Source organism: Mya arenaria, chromosome 2 (genome assembly GCF_026914265.1).
Source record: "Mya arenaria isolate MELC-2E11 chromosome 2, ASM2691426v1".
Taxonomy (NCBI): domain Eukaryota; kingdom Metazoa; phylum Mollusca; class Bivalvia; order Myida; family Myidae; genus Mya; species Mya arenaria.
In genome coordinates this window covers 14,805,867-14,823,202 of record NC_069123.1, presented here as the reverse complement: position 1 = coordinate 14,823,202, position 17,336 = coordinate 14,805,867, and the positions used below count along the sequence as shown (strand labels likewise).

At 34.0% G+C, this 17,336-nt stretch overlaps 1 protein-coding gene across 4 annotated transcripts in view; it reads left to right on the top strand.

Moving 5' to 3' along the window:
* The window catches only part of LOC128203063 (CCR4-NOT transcription complex subunit 3-like), a 43,244-nt gene extending 26,294 nt beyond the window's left edge, over nt 1-16,950 (top strand). For 2 of the 4 annotated variants that reach the window (XM_052904331.1, XM_052904322.1), the window contains exons 12-18: nt 1,070-1,198; nt 5,147-5,592; nt 6,693-6,813; nt 8,388-8,622; nt 9,359-9,491; nt 10,141-10,266; nt 11,069-16,950. In XM_052904331.1, coding sequence (XP_052760291.1) covers nt 1,070-1,198; nt 5,147-5,592; nt 6,693-6,813; nt 8,388-8,622; nt 9,359-9,491; nt 10,141-10,266; nt 11,069-11,167 — 1,289 coding nt within the window. In that variant the 3' untranslated portion in view covers nt 11,168-16,950. Of the gene's footprint in view, nt 1-1,069; nt 1,199-5,122; nt 5,593-6,692; nt 6,814-8,387; nt 8,623-9,358; nt 9,492-10,140; nt 10,267-11,068 lie in introns of all 4 variants that reach the window. The other 2 variants (XM_052904349.1, XM_052904340.1) reach the window with 2 other exon arrangements.
* Nucleotides 16,951-17,336: the final 386 nt, after the last annotated feature.

Below are 17,336 nucleotides of genomic sequence, written 5' to 3'. Positions count from 1 at the left end.
ATACAATTTAAAACAATTTTGGCTTTTTAACAGTAAATTTGTAATATGTTTATAATTCTACTGTACTTATATGCATGCATACGTTATACTGTTTATTTATTGTAATCAGATTTCCTAAACGAGAGAGAAATTGTTGGGAATTTGTCCGAAAACTAAATTTTAAGCCAAAAGGCCATACAAACAATATTTTATAAGGGCGGATTAAAGGGGCTGTACTCTGTATGATGAAATAGCGAAATAAATAGAAAATTGTCGAAAACTGACATATCACGTGATATTACCAAGTTAGGTATATAGCTTAAATATTCCGAACGTTTAGGGTAAGCCTTCATAGCACAGTGTATACAACACTAGACTGCAATTTTGGTGACACTGGTTCGAACCCGGTGTCCGACTCAATTTTTTTTTTATAATTTGGTATTATTATTTTTTTATAATTTGGTAAAAAAAAATTACAATTATGATATCAAAGAGTAAAACATTTTATTAAATAATTGTCCTGAGATTCATTACAGATAAAAAAAAAAATTGGTGCCAATCTGGTGTACAGTCCCTTTAAAACCTGTTTCTGTTCAGTTACAAATACTAATCAGTTAGCAAGCATGTAGCTTTAAAGTAGTCTCTAGATGGTGGCAGATATGTAACAAATGCAGGAATTGGGAATGCTGTGAAAATATTCATTTTTCTGGTTAATGAGTAGTCGTTCATTTAATTTTTATTTTTAATGTCCAGTTGAAGTTTTGGTTAGTTACAGAATCATTTGTTTGCATTGGTCATTAAATTTTGACTTGAGATAGAAAGACCCAAAATAGTTAAAAAGTGGCATTTTTTTTATGAGGGACAAGAACATCACAAAATATAAAAAAATAAAAGACTGGCTATATTCGAAAAAAAAAAGAAATCAAAGAAAAGTGGTTTATGTTTTTTTAATGGACTAAAACTCAAAATATCCAGACGGCCATAAAAATGAATGATTTCACAGATTTACAATGAATGAACAGATATTTCCATTCACAGCAGTTTCTCTCTACCACTAGCGAACTGTCTACCTTCTGCTATTATATTGTAGGTTCCCCTATACCTTCACGAATACAAAATACCGTAATACCGCCCTCCGTATGGCAGAGGCCCCCCTCTACTACTGGCACGCCCGTTTTGAGGCAACTTAGCTTTACCGATCTCGCCTCTCAGCCCAGTGGTAAGACCTAGGTCTTCATCTAGTGGGACACTGGCGGTATTTGACAGTGGAATATTTTTTGAATTCGTGTGTAGAAAAAACAAATAAGTTGTGAACATATTTTCCAGGGGTTCAACACTGGATTAACGCTCAGAATAGGATTGAAAGCTCTTACTTTAGACTATTGCATAGTTATAAAGATTGTTTTTTGCTGGGACTTTTGCATCAAAAACAGCAGGAAGTACCTTTAAATGAATATAAATCACTTAACAAGAACATCTTCTAAAGGAAGTCTTTCACCCTGCTGTTGGCATGAATCCCTCATAATGATACAGACCCCAGGGTTGACCATTCAGTGCTCCAGCTAGCCCGTTTTTCAATGGCGCAGCGCCCGTGCCCCTTTTCTTACCGCCCTGCCCCCTTTTTGAGTAGTGCCCTTTTCACAAATGCTCTATTAGCACCAATTATCCCGTTTGTGCCCTTTCTACTATTGAAATCATTATAAAAGATCGGCAGCCCTTAATCCGCTGTCATAATTGAGACAAATTACGTAATACTTATGATAATAGTGTTCCCGCTAGGTGTCACCATGCCCCCATTGACTGCTTAAAATATGCCGTACTGCCCTTTCATCTTCCCATGTGCATTGTCCAAGTCATATGACAGCTAATTGTGTATTTGTGTAGTGAGCAGATGACCTGTGTATTCATAATCGGTCATCTTCTAATCCAATAATTAAGAAGAGACAAATAGGGCAACATCGGCAGGAGGCGGAGCTATTGAATGTCAGCCAATCAGAATATACATTGAGAATTCGTTCATTTAATGATGAAAGTTCGTAAAATGCGATAGAAAATGCGAAGGGATGGTAAAAAAATGTTGTCAAGCACAATTAAATCTTTTAAAATAATTGTTAATTGTATTGTACTGACGAAAATCGTCATTTAAACATTGTTGATTTGAAGCAGACGGTCACTGCCGATTTGTAAACATAACAAAGGTGGCGCTAACACAATCAAATACTTCACTATTTCAGTAAATGTTTTTAAAGTTTATTTGTAAAATATTATTGATGAAAATTTCATTGTAACCCACAAATATATGCTGATGCTTTATGTAGTGTTTACCTATCGTGGTAACGATCATGTCAAAATTCGCCGAAAGCGCCATTTTGTCAGAACGAATTTCGGAGTTATTTCATCAATGTTTTATGTTTTATAAGTGATTTTTAAAGAAAGGGCAGTGATTTTTATTGTCATTTTATTCTAAAACATTAGCATATTAAACATTATTTTACCAATGACAATTATAAACAGCCAGGCTGAATGTAACATTCGTACCAAATCCCGATCATAATAAACTAAGAATCGTCACCTACATATTTGTTTTTTGTGTATTTATTTATTTGATTGCTTCAAATGTTTAACTGTCTTCGATTTTTGGAGAAATATGTGACATTTCACTAAAGGAGACTCCAGACAAGTACAATCATACTACCACAGACAAAAAGATATTCAAACACACCCTTCCAACTTTGGAGAAAAAAAACAAACTTTTTTTGTTCAAGTCTGGAAATCATGGAAAATGATTTAAATTGAGTATGAAAACAAATCAAATTCTAGGTGGAGACCCCCCCCCCAAAAAAAAAACAACAACAACAAACAACCTTGTGACAGGGGTGGACCCCTCCCACAACCACCCCCAATCGCCCCTACACGACTCATGTAGTTTGCCCTTTTCAAAACTTCACCCTGCCCTTTTCAAATCCTGGCTGGAGCACTGCCATTACAGGGATGTGATTTGTTTTTAGCAGATTAAAAAAGTTACTAGAGTGCTTTTGGTTGTTATGTTGATATTCCTGTGTGCTTTAAATTCCAGTCAGAAGAACCCTCAAAAGAGCTTCTTAAAAGCCAGTTTTTCTTCTAAGGCAGTGTGCTTTTGACCCCAAAAATGCCATAAGAACCCATGGCCGAAATGGTTTCAGCCCTCCAGCTGCCAGGTCAATCACATCCCTGCATTATGAGCTGGTTGTTAACTCCAGAATTGCGGAGAGTCTCTACAATCTGATACAAATGTGCATCCATATCTATCAATGTCAGCATATCTCTTCAGTAAAGGTTGTGAGATTCCATGGTTTGTGAATGCCTGTAGGGGCCAGAATGGTCAGACCTTATTACGAGGAAATTGGCATTAAGTTATTCTCTGAAGCTGGTCATAAGAGTTGAGAAATGGAAAATGTCTTTTAAATGAAATAGTGGTCAAAATAATAGCTAGCCTTCACTGATGAATATTTATCAGACTTGCTCAAAATTTCAATTTTAAATAACTAGGCTAATAATTCGGGTTCGTTGTTTCAAAAGTTATAAGACTGTAGAAGTTGATGTAAGCAAGGGAGATTGGAAGGATAGTGTTTAATAATAATAATTCCACTGTCATATACAGCTCATGTGTTCCTGCATGTTTCCATGTCTCCCATCATTTCCTTGTCCTGTGTCCCCCAGTAGTCAAGAGATTTTATGTAGAATAAATATAGAACAGAGATTTCACACAGGTGAGTTTAATAACAATCTAAAGGTGTTTTTTTTTTCTTCAAAAAAATAGCTATTTTATATTGTCAAAGCCTTTGGGTGTCTGTTTAGTCAACTCCAAAAATATGTTAAAGATCTTGACATGTAACTTAAAACACATGTGAACTGTGACTTACATTCCACATTGTCCACAAAGTATTGTCATAGCACTTTTGCTTTTGCTGGCATCATTGTGCTTTAACTTTTACCTTAGCCATAAATAAAAAAATCATTCAATATATTGAAATGAAACTTGGTACACATGTCATCAGGGGCAATCTGCACATGTACGGCAAGTCCCATGACTCAGGCTTTAACAAAAGTGTTAAACTATGCCAGTTTTTCCAGTGAAAAAACAACAACACCAGTTACATTGGTATTTGCTCCATTACATTGGATGTGCATTTGCTCCTTGAAGCTTTTGTTATCTCTGAGTTGGAGGAGGACAATGTAGCCATCCTCTTTGGAAACGAATAAACAGCAAACATTGACACAAAGTTATGTACAAGGCACACTGAGCGTAATTGTATCAGGTCCTGTAACTTAGTTAATAATAAATTATGCCCCTTTGTCAGCGTATATAAGCGTTTATATTATCTGTCGGAACTTGGTCAGATAATCAGTGCCAGTTGCTGTTATCTGTTTGTATATTTGAGGTTCTTAATAATACCTCTGTCATTTGGATATTATATGATTAAAAACCCATCATATTTGTCCTACACGGTTACTGTTCATTATGTATTGCCTGGTAAATTAATCATAGACTAGAACATTCTTATTCTTAAACTAAAGGCTCTTTAATAAAAAATTTAAGAGAAACACAATACAATGTGTACATATTTATATTAAAGTTTTGACTTCTCAATTTTATAAAAAAAAATAATGTGGTGTCATTAGGTGGTGAAAAATTTAAGCCAGACTATTTTCTGTCTCTCAGTAATTATTTTTAATCTGTTGTTATTAATGTTGTAAGACAAGTCTTTTTTTTAGAAGTGTCTCATTTCCTAACATGTGCATGCATTGTAACTACGGTAGGTAGCTAATAGACTGCTTACTTGCATGAACACAATCACACATTGGTTATAATACCCATCTGTTGCTGTATGACTTCATGTTTATATGTTTCAGACATAAATTTCCAGTAAAATATTTTGTAAAGTCATCTGCTATACTATTTTCCTATCTCTGTGAAATGGAAGTATTTTCTGTTATTTAAGTGATTTTATGTATTGGTAAAATTGCTTTGTAACAAATCCTTTTAACAGTATTTTATTTATGTATTGTACTGGTTTTATTTTTGAATAGTAAATTGAGTAGTAAGAGCATGCATTTAAAAAAGACTTCTATTTTCATCCCATTCTTCTCTCTCTATTTTCAGATTCAATCATCTGTCTATTTTCAGATTCAAAGAGCCAATCAAACGTTATTACAAATCATGTGTCAGGATTCACAAGTGTCGGTGGAATTTCGGGGAGTGTGTTAGTGAACAGTGTAATGTCTTCGTCATTGAACTCTTCAATAAACTCTGTCTCAAACAACAGCAGCAGTGTAGTAAATCCCTCCAATCAAACATCAGAAGCGCCGTTACTCAACAATGGGCTCGGCAAAGATTCACCATCATTGTCGCCCATCAGCGTGATGCCCCTCCGTGTGACAGCGTCGACGCCCAACGCGCTAAACAGCAACAACAATAGTTTAAAAACGTCATTACAATCATCCCTACCATCGTCACAAGCTGTTTCTCAGGCAGTGATAACTATGAACAGTTTGAGCGCCAGTAAATCAGACCTTATGCCCGTAGTTATGAACGGACCTTTAAGTGCTGGCAGTGTGTTACAAAATGATAAGGTAGGCAATGTTTTCTCTTATTTTAAGGTTTAATACTCAGTCAGATTGCTCTATGCACTCTTGGGTTATGGCCCTTGAATTGTCAAGGAGTTACGACCCCTGGCATGTGTAATTAATTTCACCTTATCTTCTCTTGCTTGAGCTGTGTTTTAGTCATTTAAATCTGCAAGTTCATTCCTTAACCGGACATATTTCTACCTACCTTGTGTCTACCATGTGTCTTCTTGGGAAATGTTTAGCCGTTTAGGCTAGCTGATCCCTTAGGCCTAAAAAAAATAATTGTTTGGTTAGGGTTACATCCTTTTCAAAAATAGGTAGGGTAGGTAGGCTTTTTTTTTTTTTTTTTTTATTAGGTTTTATATAAGAATATCATTTTCATCATTGGAGAATGGTGTTAAAGCTATCTTCTGTATAAGCATTTAAGGTTTAAACTTAATATTAAAAAGCAATTAAAAAAAAAACGATTTTTTTTTTAATTTATTTTTTAGTTTTTCATTTTTTTTTCAAACTGACTATAAAAACGGTAGGGTCGGCACCTATTCCGTAGGTAGGGTCGGGTAACCCGAACCAAATGTATTTTTTTTTTAGGCCTTAAGACTACTTCTGTGCAAATCTCCACTCCGGTCTGATTGTTTATCAATGAAAATATTGATGAATTCACTTCGGTCTGATTGTTTACTGACGAATTTATTGATGATTTTAATACACATCACTTAGATCAAAACGTTTGTGTGCCCATAACTTATCCAGTTGTGATTTAAAACTGTTCACGGTGCTGCATGTAACAACATTTTGTGGAAGGCTGTTCCAAGTGGATATAGTATGATGTCCGAAAGAATTTAATTGAATAGACTTGTGAGCTTTAGGCTTTGCAAGCTTCAAACAGTGACCTCTTGTTCCATTTCAAAAGCATAAAAAAAAATTGTCCAAGGGGTTGGGGGATGGGGGGATTTTTAGTTACAAAATAAAGAACAATATAGAAAAATAGGTAAATGCAGAGAATGGGAGCACAGGAGTTTGAATTCCAATTATTAACATCTCATTACTGAAGGCTTCTTAATGGCCATTTTAAGCCATATGTTGTTGTATTCCATTTACAGGATGCATTATCAGAATCAATGTCCTCATTGAAGTCCATAGCACGGCAGGCTGTGATGAACGCTGGTCTCGCGGGTCCGGAAAACCAGAGCCAATCAGCCTCAGAGCCGTCGGACAATAAAGGTGGGTAACAACTTGGTACTTTTAGGTATGAGATTGTTTTAAAACTGTGCAATAATACCCATTGTATAAAACTTGTCCGTTTCTTGATTCGGTTTGCACTGTGATACTATGATGTTAACAGTGGCCCAAATAAGCAATGGTTCAAAAACAAAAAGAACTTGTATACTGGAGTATTTATACAAAAATGGTCTCTTGACAAGTAAGTTAAGACACTTGGACAAACCTTAATGCCCTTATGCAACTAAAGAGTGATATTTAAACCAGTCCTTAAGTTTGGAACTGTTCACTTTATTGTAAAGCATAACTAGTGTTGGGAATCGGTTGCAATTTTACTATCGATGATCGGTTCCACTCAAGTAACCGATTATCGATAGTACAATGGGTTTTTAAAATACTAGATAGTACCCGAGTTGTAGTTTTATTCATGTACAGTATTAAACTCTTAATCATTATATGCATATACCTTATGTCTATGATTGAAGTTATTAAGTGTTGTTGTATAAAAAATAGTTCATTTTCTTGCTCATTGTGGCTTTCATCAGCCATTTTGTTAAAGAAACATCTGAACACTTACTTTTTTTTTTCATTTTTTTTTTTTTTTTTTTTTTTTTTTTTTTCGATAATCGATTATAACCAAATACTATCGATTGTCGCCGATTTCAGGCCCAACCAATCGATTTTCGATTATAATCGATCATCTGAACATCACTAAGCATAACTGTCATACATTTCTGAATGCAAACAATCCAACACCCTGACATTTTTTAACCTGTAGATTTTGTTTTGGACAATTCTGTCATGCCATTATACAGGGCTTCCATTAAGATTTTGGAACTGGAAGTTTGAACTTCCTTACCAATCAGTTTTTCACTGAAATGTGGAAGATCGAAGTCACTCAAACTACAGTTTGTTCCTTTTTTCCAACTATTACGTTAACAATTAAATAATTTGCAACTATAACCTGCCAACTTGACAATTTTATATTAATGCTATAAAAGATAATGTAACTTCAAGACATATTTTAAATGTCGCCATAAAAGAAGCATTGACACCAGGTAATGATATTTTGAACTAACAAACCTTTAACTTTGGAAGTATTCTTAAAAAAATATGGGATTTTAAGCCCATTTCTTGGGAGAATTATTGGAAGGTTAAGCCTAATTCTAGAAATTCATATACTTCCAAATTCCTTTAATGGAAGCCCTGATTAAGCCCATTTCTAGGGAGTAATATATTTCCAAACTTCCTTTAATGGAAGTCTTGATTATATGCCCATTTCTAGGAATTAATATACTTCTAAACTTCCTTTAATGGAAGCCCTGATTAAGCCCATTTCTAGGGAGTAATTTACTTCCAATTTTTCTTGAACGGAAGCCCTGATTATGACCATTTCTATGGGGTAATTTACTTCCAAACCTGATTATGCCCATTTCTAGGGAGTAATATACTTCCAAACTTCCTTCAACGGATTATACCTGTCATAAGGATGGGCAGGTTTGAAAGTTAATTTAACAGACTGTAACATATAAAGAAAGGTAACTAGGCAAAACAACATTCCATTCTACATGTTTCAGTGCCATTTCCAAGTGCGGTGAGCCAGTTGACGGGAGACCAGTTAAGTCCAGGCTCACAAGACGGCAGCTTATCAGGGCAACCAGTTCCGCCAACGAAGTCTATACAGCTCAGTCGGCTCCAGGGGGTGGCGCCCCTCGGCCCCGTACCCCTCGGGAAGGACAATATTTTCCAGCTGGTGATGAGCGACTCGGGTTTCGTGCACTTGCCCCACCCATCAGACTCTGAAAGATTACGGTCAGTGTAGAAAGGTTACAGCCAATGTGAAGGGCAAAATTATCAACCATCATATCACACCAATAATTTCCAAATTCTTTATTCTTGGTTGTAGTAAATGTATTTTAAAAGATAAAATTTGGATGGATGGATTCAATTGAAAGTTGTGAATTTTCAATATTTTGTTGTTTGCTTGTTGGTATGATGGCCTTGTTGTCAATACTGTAAACACTGAATTGTATGAAAACAGTCTTAAGATCATGGGATGTGGAATTAAAGTGTTTACATCCAAAATTAACGATATAAGTGTTACCACCATATGGTTCCAAGAAGTTGTAAAAATCTCTTACAGTTTTGTTCTTTATTTGTTAAAAAAAAAGACTGGTTATTATGTTGTCTCTGTTTTAACGAGATCAATTGTTGTTTGAAAGACTCTTGTTCACTGTCAGATAGAACTGTCCTTGAATACATTTTTGAATCCTATGTAGTGTGCATAATAAATGTTCATAAATGTTCGTTTTATGATGAAAATAAATCAATTGAACAGTTGTAAAACAATTTCACAATTTTTTCAGAACAATTAGTGTTTTCAACGACATTCCACATACTAGAACTTGAAGAAGTTTGACAGTGTTGTCTTACAGCTTATAAGTATACAGGCTTCTGAAACTCTGACATCAGTACATCAGTTCATGTGATATTAGCTTTTTTAAACTGTAAATCAGACGCTGTGAACTTACTGGTTTTTTTTCTTCAGGCATCATTTGCCGCGGAATCCTTGCCCTACCCCCTCATACTACCCACAGACCCCACCCCCTCACGCTGACTCCGTCGAATTCTTTCAACGATTGTCAACGGAAACACTCTTCTTCATCTTCTATTACATGGAGGTAAGCTGCTAGGGTAAAATCTGTTGTAATGAAGAAAAAATCTTCAGAGAACTGAAATTTGGATAACACGATAGTTTGTTGTACTCATGTTTATAGATGGCCAAGTAAATCTTGTCATTACTTTAATAAGAAAAGTAAGTTGTTAATAAACATGGTATAATATGTTCACGATGAAAATGTTCAGTTATAGCTGATCCCATACTTCTAACTGAAAATCTAGTTGAGTTATGCCTCTTATGGTATTCGGTACTCTGCTTTGTGAAATTTGGTGATACCTGGTGATTGCAAATATGGAAAAATTATACACAAAATGCTATTAGAAACAAGATTGACTGCGATTGATTTTCGGTTTGTTATTTATTATCAGCAAATTATTGCTTTTCAAATGATGCTTAAATTATATGGTATCACCAGGTATTGTTCAATATTTAACAATATGTTTAATAGACAATCAGAGAAAATAAGCTTATTTGTGCTAAGGAAGCAGTCATGAGTTAGAAATAGACATCATGAGCTGGTGTCAACATAAAATAAAAGTAAGAACTTGTTTTGTCTCTGATTGTAAGAAATCGCATTGAACATTGTAGACAAGAGGAATTTGGTCCAAGAACCAGGCATTTCACATAACTGCTTGTGTTTTTTAATCTAGGGAACCAAGGCTCAATATTTGGCAGCAAAAGCATTGAAAAAGCAGTCCTGGAGATTTCACACAAAATACATGATGTGGTTTCAACGACATGAAGAACCAAAGACAATAAATGAAGATTATGAACAGGTGAAATAGTTTTGAAAGTGAAATCTTTTTTTGTAATAAATTGATTTAGAGGGACTGAATTGTCATCAGACTCTTGCTAATCTATTTTTAATGTTGTGCCCCTTGGGAATTGATTGATAAGCAAGGTCAGCTAGGATTTTGGGACAAGTCTTTTCTCAATTACTCCATACATTTTTGAGGCATTGACTTTAAACTGCAAACACATATTATAAATTGTGTTCAGATAAATTTTGTTCAGATAAATTTTGTTCAGAAGAAGTGCTTTGCAAAAGAAACGTTATTTTGTGTATAGTAGTTTTAGAGTTATTGCCCTTCCATTGTTTTTATTTTTTTTACTTTTTTCCTGAAGTCTTTGAGGTATTGACTTCAAACTTCATAAACAGTAAGATCTCATTGAGAAAAAGTGCTGTGCACAAGAACCATAACTCTGGCTGCAGAATTTCTTGATAAACTGTCCTTGGTTGTATACTGGTAATAAGTAAACGTCATAAATTAGGTACCCAATTATATCACAAACATGTTTCACCATCTGGTTTCGTAATAAAAAGTTACATAATGCTAGAACCACATACCACGATCTGTATGTTTACCAATTTTTGAACCACAATTATGAACACCATTCTTAACATTTACATAAAAATTTCGTTAAATTTCCTACTTTAAACCAGCCATTGAAAGATGCACAATGATGAACGATAACAAATAACATCAATTGCTCCATGATAAAAGATAATTACAATTAACATATTAAGGTTAATGGAGTCTAAACATTTTAAAATATCACATTTTCTTTCTATTTCAGGGCACATATATTTATTTTGACTATGAAAAATGGGGCCAAAGAAAAAAAGAGGGGTTCACGTTTGAGTATCGGTATCTGGAAGACAGAGACTTAAATTGAGATCGGAGGAAATCGCGAGACGAACGTGTGCTCACCTTCAAATTCTTATACCAGTGTTATCACTGCTGTCGTTGAGATGTGTCGTTATTTGTCGGCAGGGAAGATTGAAGAGTATCCATGGTGATCTAATGGCGTATTTTTTGTGCTTACATTGTGCATCGGACAGACTTCTGTTGTTCGTTGTTTTCTCAGATACTGGATCTTGTGCTACAAAGTCTGAGGAGTTGGATGCTGGATTATATTGACTTCGCCTGTGATTTTTAAGTCTTGAAACCTTGAATTCTGATCATGTTGTAAAGATGGATAGAATTGAAGTGAATCAAACAGATCTTTCAGAGTTTATGATGTTTTTATGTATACATTGAAACTGTATATTTTATCTGCAAAGAGCAAAACACTTTAAGAAATTTCAGCATCCTTACTTTTTGATACATGTTAGCAGCACTGGAGGATGGCGACAACAGACATTTAGTGTTAAAACTTTATGCTCCATATGTGAACGAAACTTGCTTCTGTGCTATTTGTCATGATTAGAATCTCAAAAGTGCCTTTCTGTTAAGGCTAGGTACTGCAAGCATTGTGCTAGTTCCATTTTGTGCGACACTTCAAGTGATGACAAATCAAAAGAATACTCTGCTATCTCGATTCACATTGAACATACCTCACAGAATGACGGCCTTATACAGTGACCATGGGCAGAGGTTGTAGATGCCAAAATTTTATCATTAATTAGTGTTGTTCCAACATGTTTTTCTGCTTCATAATTGAACATTTAAATATATCATTTGTGTTTATTGCCCAGTGTGCTGAGATCACTTCATATTTGATGCCAGGTGTGATATTTTGTAATGGACTTTGGCCTTGAAAACAGTTGACATTGTGTGAAATAATCTGACCTTCGTGTCATGAAATTAGTGTGAACATTTGTGTATGGAAGTGTGTGTTTTCGTGGTTGGGAACAGGTTGTGTCACACAGTGTGAAGTCTTATCAGGCTTGATCTCATTTTAGGAGGTAAGGGGAAGGAGAGAAAAAGAGGAGAAAACCTGCTACAGTATTTCTATACGGTGTTGATGTGTGGGAATGTACGCAGAATGCACCTGTTCACTATTCTATATGTTTATGGAGAATCACACACTTAGTTTAGAATTCTGCTTAAAGGTTTAGCAAAATTTGCCCCTATTTTTGCATTTCTGAAATATGCCGAGATTTTATTAAACTATTTTGATTATGAGAATAAAAGCAATAGAAAAAATATGATAAAAGTATCATGTTTAATCGCATCACAAGTAAATGAAAGGAATTATTGCTGCCCATTTTTCTTTTAACATTTCATTAACATATCAAGCTGGCAAAGATATGAGGGAAATTAATATGACAGGAATTGGTAAGATTCAGGGTGTTGATTTATTTGCTCAAGTGACATTTACTGCTACATTGGCATAACAAAAAACATTTCAGTGTAGACGTTTAGCTGTAAAGCCTGTTTGGGGTGAGATTGAACCACTTTAAACATCGTGGAGAATTCGAATATATGGGTTTACTGGAAGTTTGATCACCTAGTGTGATTATTTTACAGCAATTCTAACTAAAAAATGACTCTGAACTATTGACACATTTTTGCTGCCAATAAAGTTGTTTCTTTTTTATGTTTAAATCAGTTGAAAATAGTAAGAACTATTCAATTACTTTGACTTTGATTATCATTTAAACATTTAGAATTGTGAATATGCACTGAAAAATTCATGGGTTATCACAGTTTGACCTTTAATGGTTGACTTTTTGTACTTGGCAACTGCTGAGCTTCTAAATATCCTACCGGTAATACCAACAAAGGGAAAGCTTCTTGAAGGCTCATTTTCAGCACCTGAAATTCACCAGAAATAAGAAATAAACTTAGGTGCTTGAAATTTATGTAATAATAATAATAAATCAAGTTTTATATAAAGCAAAAATATTCATTGTGTTCTATTTCACCAAACAATTCATAAGTACTTGATTAAAAGATACATTGAAATTGGCAATTTTTTACATTTGTTGACATTTCTTGAAATCCAATAGTAAAATTGAATGTGGCCACAAATGTAGGCAAGATATGAACACTGGTGAAGGATGGTGTTACTTTAATAAATAAACAGCAAAACAGTTAAAAAGATTACCAAACATGTGAAAGCTCGACTTTTTTGCAACCTGTATATAATTTTTAATTATTTGGTGAAAAAGAAATGAAAAAGTATTTATCTTTGCATTGTTAAAGGTTTATAGTTTATTTCTAACATATGTTTCCAACACCACAATGGCTATTTTTTATATCTTTTGGTTAGTATTTTCCGGGGCAAAAATGAGGCCTCATGAACCTATCCCTTATGGTTTAGTCATGTTTTCTCTTTTTAGAAAGATCTCTTATTTCAAAAAATCTGAAACCAAGAAATGGGCTGTTTTCAATCATCAAACAAATTATATATGCATTTTCCAAAGTGCAATAGATTCCATAATATAGCTATATATATCCATATATAATATTCATTATTTCCATTTCGAAAACAGTCCATGATTTGTTTCTGGTTTTTGTGTCCATTTTTTAGTTGCTTATTTTTTGAGAAATAAAAAGTTTGACATGAAAAAAGTGTACTATACTGTTTGTTGGATCTTTGAAACTTACTGTTTTAGAATGATTGCTAATTTGTTTTTTTTGTTTTTTAGTTTTAATGTGTAGATATATTTTACTTGGGTTCAGAATTTTGTCAGAAAGTAATATAAAATATTAGATTTTTCTTTGTGTTTCAGAATTAATTTTTATTAGTTGCATTCGCAAACAACAATATTAAATTAACAGTTATAGAGATACCAGAAGCTGGTATTCATGAAACATCTCTCTTAGCTTAAGTCAATTTTGTTTAAATGTTCATGATCAAAAATTCAATTTCCTAAAATGTTTATGGTAAAAAAATCAATTTCCTAAAATGTTTGTTAAAAAACAAACTGTTTTTGATATGACAGAATTTTTTAACATGATTCATTAAAATTTAATAAAAATAAAGTTTTTCGGATATGAAAGTAATTTATGAAATGACCAGTGAGCTGCTCAACTTCAGAAAATGACTTGAGTTAGGGTAACGACTTTTTATGAATGCCAGCTCTGATGAAAAGCATTACAAAAAGGGTGTGATGAAAGGCAAATTCACATATAAACCAGCAGATTTTTATTGAGAAAAAAAAACAACTAAGAAATTCATATTTCCAGCAAATGGTTAAGCTGAACATTTCAATTTTGAATGATGATGTTTCAATGTTAATGTACATCGGTTTGGTATTCAGACATGTTTTTATCACACATTGTACATGTATCACAATACAACAGCTGTGTTTCTTGATATTTTAACCATTGCAATGGTGACAAAATGCTGCCAATCTCTTGTGCTTTGACAAATTTGAAAACAAGAACAACAAAATGATATTAGAATATTCCCTTAAACTGTGGTGGCTAGAAAGGTGATCTTTATTCATGTGGTCTAATTTTTAATCAGGGGTTCTACAGTTGAGGATTCATCTTGAACTCTGGATTGAGCGCTTATAGCTGCACTCTATAGTTTGAACGTTTTGACAAATTTATTATTTTTTGTCTTGAAACGAGCCATTTTTTACGACAATCCATAAAAATCAGTTATTAAAGACTACTGAAAAAAAAAAATCACAGATTTTTATATTTAAGTTCAAAAATTGATGTTTTATGCATTTTTTCTTAAAACGTTAGTAACAGTTTAGGTCATAAAACATTACTTTTCAAACAGAAATAAGAAAATCTGCTCTCCGGATTTTGTCACCAGTCTTATTTCACTACTTATATCATTGGTTTGCAGATATTCACGCAAAAATTTGCTCTTTCCAAGACAAAAAATAAAAAAGTTGTAAAAATGGTATATCTAGGAGAGTGCAACTTTAAAGCTTCAGACTCCTGTACAGTTAAAGATTGTATATTGGCTCCTCATTTGCATCAAAATCAGCAGAAAGTACTTTTAAATGAATATAAACAACTTTGGAAACTACGGTATTTCAAAAGGGGTCTAAGCCTGCTTTGGGCATTTAAACAAGCCCCTCTTCCCCCCTCCCCCTAAGCTATTTTCCAGGATAGATAATAATCAGCTGTTAGAACCCCTGTAGCTAGCAGTGATTTTTTGGGGAATTATTTTTACTGCTTGTGCCTTGCAAAGTGCGAAAAAATGCCGTCTTTGGGAAAAATACAAAATCGGGCCAAAATAGCTAATATAGGCAAATACACATGTTTTAACTTTTATATGAATAAATGATACAATTTGGGGGAAAATGGACAATTTTTTGCAAGGGGAAACAGCCCTAGAAGGCAGTAAATTGCACCAAAAAAATCACTGGCTAGAAATGTGATCCTTACTGGTGGGGTCAACACTGTATCAAAATGGCCCCTTCGTTGTGATTTACACAATGTGCAATAAATGCAACATGTTTTTGATGTATTTGTAAGTTTAGTGTATGCTTGTTTGGCGCCTGGAAGGTTTTTACTTTGTTTCAAGTACAGAAGTTTATAAAGTAAACCTTACTTATACTGCTTATTTAGATTGACACAATTCTATGATTTTGATCAAAGCAACAAGTTGCCTTTGAAAATCAGAAGTATTTCTTGCAACAGATATGTTATTATTTTATAATGATTTATTTCAATTTAGCTCTGTTACTACATAATATATGGTAGGTATTTTGTAAAAATCAACCCAATACAACAGAAACCTGTCCATGACGAAGATGCTTTGTTTCGTAAAATTGTTAATCATGAAAATTTGTTCTCAAAAAAGGGTTTCAAAGTTTGGGTTGATTAAATGTACCTGCCTTCATTGTTGGATTCCTGCAGTACTCGTTAACATTGTGCCGTCATCATGTACCATTGGTCAATTATCTTGCAAAATCTTAGATTTTGGGAAAAAAAATCAAGCTAAGATAATATTTTCCCCGATAATCAGTAGCCGTCTGACTTGAGATGGGAAAGAATATTGCATCATAGGTTCAACTCTCAACAAAACGACAAATGTTGTCAATTTTAATCAGTTTAGTTTGAATTTCACCAAAAAAATACAACTTTTGTCTGTTTCATACATTTCAAAATGTCATTACAACTAAACTTTGACTAGTCAATTATCCTTTGGTACTTGACGAGGATTTAACTTGTGTACTGTGGGTTGCAAGAATGATCTGCCCTTAAATTTAAAGCTGTTATATGTTGTTGGTCTTTTATGGAGCATTTAGTCTGAACACCATGCATAACGTTTGTACATGTATGCTTTAGATCACCCATTATCAGGCGAAGTAATTGTATTCTCTCGACTTTGTGATAATGCTACAGACAAAAACATTTTAAAGGGCAAGAACTCTGTCAAGAATCAAGACCAGCAACTCTTTCAGCATATCCTGCTTTTTGGGAGTTGACAGAGTTGCAGTTCCTTGTTTCTTTTCGACAGATGCTCAGCGTCCCAATAAAATGCATTATGTTTAATACAGCACTACATCTGTGGTAATAGTTGACAGTGTATTTTCTAGATGACTGTTTTGTGGAGACAGTTACGAGTGTCCTACTATTTTTGTACAGCATGACATGTGATACCCGGGTGTTCGCTAGCCTCTGGTAGGTGACTGCAGAGGCAGATAGTTCTGCCACTTTGCTGATTACCGTTGTACATATTCACTGGGGGCCAAAGCACGAGGGTGTGATCAGAATATGCTGCAACAAGACAAAAATAATAAAAATGATTTTGTCAAACTGTGTTTTGTGTTCTTGACTTTCAAATTATATTTTTCTGGAAAGAGTTTATCCTTCGAAACCTGAGAATTTGAGTTCGCTTTGAAAATCAAAATGGCTTGCATTTAATATTTTATAGGACATTTAGGTGACTTGCATTTAATTATTTATGGTAAATATGTATATCATCCTGCTTATTTATACCTCGTCCTTGCATGTGAAACGAAAGAAAAAAATGTGTTGTCACCATAATGTAGATTGTATATCATGTTTTAAATTTGTCTTAAATTTAACTAATGAAGTAATTGAAATCCAAATTATGCGCGTTCATCTCGTTACTCCGGAGATGAAATATTTGTTTACCATGCTTGGTGATACTCAGGGGCGGATCCAGGATTTTACGTTTG